This window comes from the organism of the source record quoted next, unplaced genomic scaffold (genome assembly GCF_019419815.1).
Source record: "Pyrus x bretschneideri cultivar Hongxiangsu unplaced genomic scaffold, Pyrus_bretschneideri_v1 Contig53, whole genome shotgun sequence".
Lineage (NCBI taxonomy): Eukaryota > Viridiplantae > Streptophyta > Magnoliopsida > Rosales > Rosaceae > Pyrus > Pyrus x bretschneideri.
Window position 1 is genome coordinate 826,138 of NW_025999791.1, and position 3,929 is coordinate 830,066.

A 3,929-nucleotide genomic window follows, 5' to 3' on the forward strand; every position below is an offset into this window, starting at 1 on the left:
AAAAGGAAAGAAAATGTGGTTCAGATCCAATCAACTCTAGAATTGGATGGTCATTGCCCCTTTTATTATTAATTTTTAAGGTAAAAGTGAATTAAAATATAGTCTGTAACTTAGTTCGACATTGTACCAAGTGTTTTATCAAATTAGTTTAGTTTAGTCTATTTTAAATTAGTCCAACTTAGTCCCTGAAGCGAGCCCAATCCTAAATGGTCCAGTATAACAAATGCACCCTAAACGTAACTTAAATTCGTTAGCATATTTGTGTAGGGAAGTTGAAAAAAATTGTTTGTGTTGGTTTACAAAAAAGAACAAAATCGTTTGTGTTCGTTGAAAAAATGAATAAAATTGTTTGTGTTGTAAAGAGAGAGGAAACAATTAATTAACGGGTGTGAAGAATTGATTGATTTAAATTGCACCAGGAAATAAAAATCCCGCCCATTAAGAGAATTTGAAATTTGAACATGCTTGAACAGTTGGGCCAAAAATGAAAAACCAAAAATGTTTGTAACACGTGCGGAAGTTTTCAAACACACGTGTGAAAATTTTGGGGGTTTTGTTGGCAGGTCCATAATACCGCCCATTTTTCCAGTTTGAAAATTTGCCATTCGCTCTCCCTCACAGGCCAAAAGCATCCTCTTTTTCTTCAAGTCTCAGAGACCCTCCCACTCTACGCTCCAAACACAGACGCTCCAAAGCTCTAATTCTCATCCGGGTAAAATTAATACTTCCTTCTCTCTAATCGATTCCCCTACTACAATCGCACATCTGGGTCGCAATTAGATTTATCATTTCTGATAAGAATGTCATCTGGGTTAGCTTAGTTTCGCGTTTTCTTGAGACCATTACCCCTGATTTTCTTAGAAAGTGGAGGATTTTTATGGAAAGTGAGAGCTCTTCTCTTCTTTATGCAAATCTAAACTATTTGTGATAAAAATATCATCTGGGTCAGTAACTTTTTGAGTTTTCTTGCGATAACTAGTCTTGATTTTTCCGAGAAAGTTTTCGATTTTCTGGGAAAAGTAGATCTGTTCTCTTTTTGCCAACTGTTAAATTTATGAGTCGTGATAGAAGTGTCATCTGGGTCGGGGAAATTTCGCGTGTTCTTGCGATGCTTCCCTTTGATTTTCCCGAGAAATGTTCCGTTTTCTGGAAAGTGAGAGGTTGTCTCTTTATTTATTTTGATGTGAAATCTCTGGATCTGATTTCCCACTTTGCCTTCAGTTGAATCGTGAAAATGCCTGAAGCGAGAGATCGATTGTCAAGGCCAGTTGACCTGGCCACAGCCTATGCTCAGAGGTTGGCCGGCAACCGGAGAGCATACATTGATCCGCCAGAGCAGACTATATTAGCCTTTTCTCCTCCGGTGAGACTTCCAACAGGCTTGGGGATTGGAGCTACCGGAGTTGTTGGTGTAGGAGGGCTCCCTGGGAGCAGTTTGAGGACTCCCAGAACTGTGACTGGGCGTGGTCGGATCCCATTTAGGCTGTCAACGGTGGATAGAGAGAACACACCGAGTGGGAGTTCTCACCGGAGAAGGGGCCGAGCTAGTAACAGCGTGTTGCCTTCTTGGTACCCGAGAACCCCTCTCCACGATATCACTGCTGTAACTAGGGTATCATCACTTTCTTGACCCTTTGTTCATATTGCTTGATTAGTTTGTTCAGCCAAGAATATAATTGGATTCATTTGATTTCATGATTGATTAATTAAATGGGTTTCACTTTCTCTTTCTAGTAGTTGATATAATTGAATCGACTTATCTGTTTTTGAATGGAAGAGTTTCGATTTATGGCCTTAATGGTATTCACATTTGATGTGTTACCTGAGGGGACTTTGTGTACTTGTTATATGATTGTAACTTAATTTTCATACTTGTTATATGATATGCAAATAATTAAATTATGGACCTGGTTTTGCCTTCTGAATTTTGCTCAATCAAAATCTCCAAAGCTTACAACTTTTCGTCTTTATGTTTTTGTCTTCGTGTTCTATGAATAACTTCTTCCAATTGTTTAGTAAATGTAATTGGATCCATTTCTATTCATGGTTGATTGTTATATAATATAGTGATTTTGTCTAACTTGGGCTGGGCTTGATTCTAATTTTATAGCAATTGATGACTAGCTTTTTATTGCATACTAAGAAGTTGAAAAAATGAATTTTTTTTTAATTTTTTTTCTAAGGTCCCTTTTGTCTTGACTAGTTTTTTCATACCTGTTATATTGTATGAATATTCTTGTTACTCTTTCCGTGTTTCAATTGTTTCGTTTTCCTTGATTTTGTGCAAATTTTTAAACCTCAGTTTCGACAACCCTTGTAGTTTTTCCTTTTTCGTGTGTCTGTTACCTTGTTTACAATTGATATGAATTGTAACTCATGATTTTCTGTTGATTGTAAAAGAGTGTTTAGCCCTCCTTGATTTTTGAACGCGCTCAATCCTAATCATAAAAATTTTGCCTGCTTTTATCTGTAACTTCAAATTGTTTGGGCAATGCCGTTTATCAGTGGAAGATTTAACCCGGTGTCCTGTCTCTGAGTTTGGGGTGCAATTGTAAATGATATTCGATTGATGTTTTTGAATCTTTAGCATATAATTAATAACTGGTTGACATGTCTAATTGGTATAGTTTTGATTAGGCTATTGAAAGGAGAAGAGCTCGTTTGGCTGAGAGCGATGGCGAAAACACTGAGGGTCAAGTTCCACAAAACCAGAATGCCCTTGATCAGTCTCTTCCAGTGTCAGGTGCTCAAGTTGATCATGGTGTTCCTGTGACCCCGTATTCAGCTCTTCGTACCAAGCGCCGCTTACCTCCTCCTGTTGGTAAAGTTCAAAAAATTATAAGGGACGTCAGTAATCAGCCCTCTGAAGGAGAATTTCTTACACCACAAAAGAAACTAATGAACTCAATTGATATGGTGGAGGAAGTGGTCAGGAAAGAACTTGAGAGGCTTAAGAGAACGCCTAGTGCCAAGAAGGCTGAGAGGGAGCAAAAGGTCCGAACTCTGATGTCAATGCGCTGATCTGTTTTCATGAAGGAACATCAACATTAGCTATGGCACATAGAGAATTGGACATGGACCTAAGCAGGTGAAGATATATCACCCTCTTGTGATACCTACATAGTGAGACATATCACCTTCTGGTGACACCTTTCTGACCCTCAGTGTGACTTTTATCGTCTTCCGGTGATCACTCTTATCATTTTCCGTTGATATTGCTTACCATCTACTGATGACACTTAACATTCTATCATCTTCTGGTGATGACTTTACACTGGCTGAGCGCGTTTGGTTTTTGTTTGAAGCTTCATGTTAGCAGAAGGTCATAGTAAAGTGTTTGAGCTGCCATCATTCTTTGATGGTTTTTGGCTTTAGATATATATAGTTGGAACTGATGTATATAGAGGCCATAGAACAACTTTTGTATTTGATCAAATAATTTCTCGTGTATGATGATTGATATGAAAAGATTTGGGCTTTTTAGCAATTGCTGTTTAATTCTCTAGTGCTTCTTGAATCTGATGTTCATACGAGAATGTGATGCAAATGACTTGTTGCTTGTTGGAAGCAGTCTCATCGGACGCTTCTGATTGCTGATTGCTGATTGCTTTTAACTTGTTAATGCATTACCGCAGAATTTGTTAAGCAATCGTCTCTAATTGCTGGTTGTGAAATATTCACAATATTTTACGTTGGTTGGAAATACAAAAAATTGACAGGGTTGAATTTAGAACAATTAAGAAGCAGTAACTATTCATACTTATACTCTATTCCCATAAAGTAGACTCATTAGCAGTAGTATGAGCGATTTTCAGAGAACTCAACCAAAGTCTAATAGTGGACTTAATTGAATTGAGAACCACCATAGCGAGTTGACACAACTTATTAAATCTATGATTGTTCTGCTTCCTCCAAACATGATACACGGT

The 3,929-nt window shown here is 37.8% G+C and overlaps 1 protein-coding gene across 2 annotated transcripts; it reads left to right on the forward strand.

Annotated features, from left to right (window-relative positions):
• Positions 1-579: 579 nt before the first annotated feature.
• LOC103959273 (protein POLYCHOME) lies at positions 580-3,487 on the forward strand. Of its 2 annotated transcripts, none has more exons than XM_009371627.3 (3): positions 580-712; positions 1,222-1,612; positions 2,638-3,487. In XM_009371627.3, exons 2-3 carry the CDS (start codon positions 1,235-1,237, stop codon positions 3,019-3,021), a joined length of 762 nt encoding a protein of 253 aa, XP_009369902.2. In that variant the 5' UTR covers positions 580-712; positions 1,222-1,234; the 3' UTR covers positions 3,022-3,487. The 2 variants fall into 2 exon arrangements, with proteins under 2 accessions (XP_009369902.2, XP_009369912.2); XM_009371637.3 differs by lacking the exon at positions 580-712 and adding an exon at positions 730-884.
• The last annotated feature ends 442 nt before the right edge of the window (positions 3,488-3,929 follow it).

Excerpts from the sequence above, each read along its gene's own strand:
- LOC103959273 (XM_009371627.3), top strand. The coding sequence starts at position 1,235 with ATGCCTGAAGCGAGAGATCGATTGTCAAGGCCAGTTGACCTGGCCACA. Across the intron at positions 1,613-2,637 it reads ATATCACTGCTGTAACTAGG|GCTATTGAAAGGAGAAGAGC; the intron begins GTATCATCACTT and ends AGTTTTGATTAG.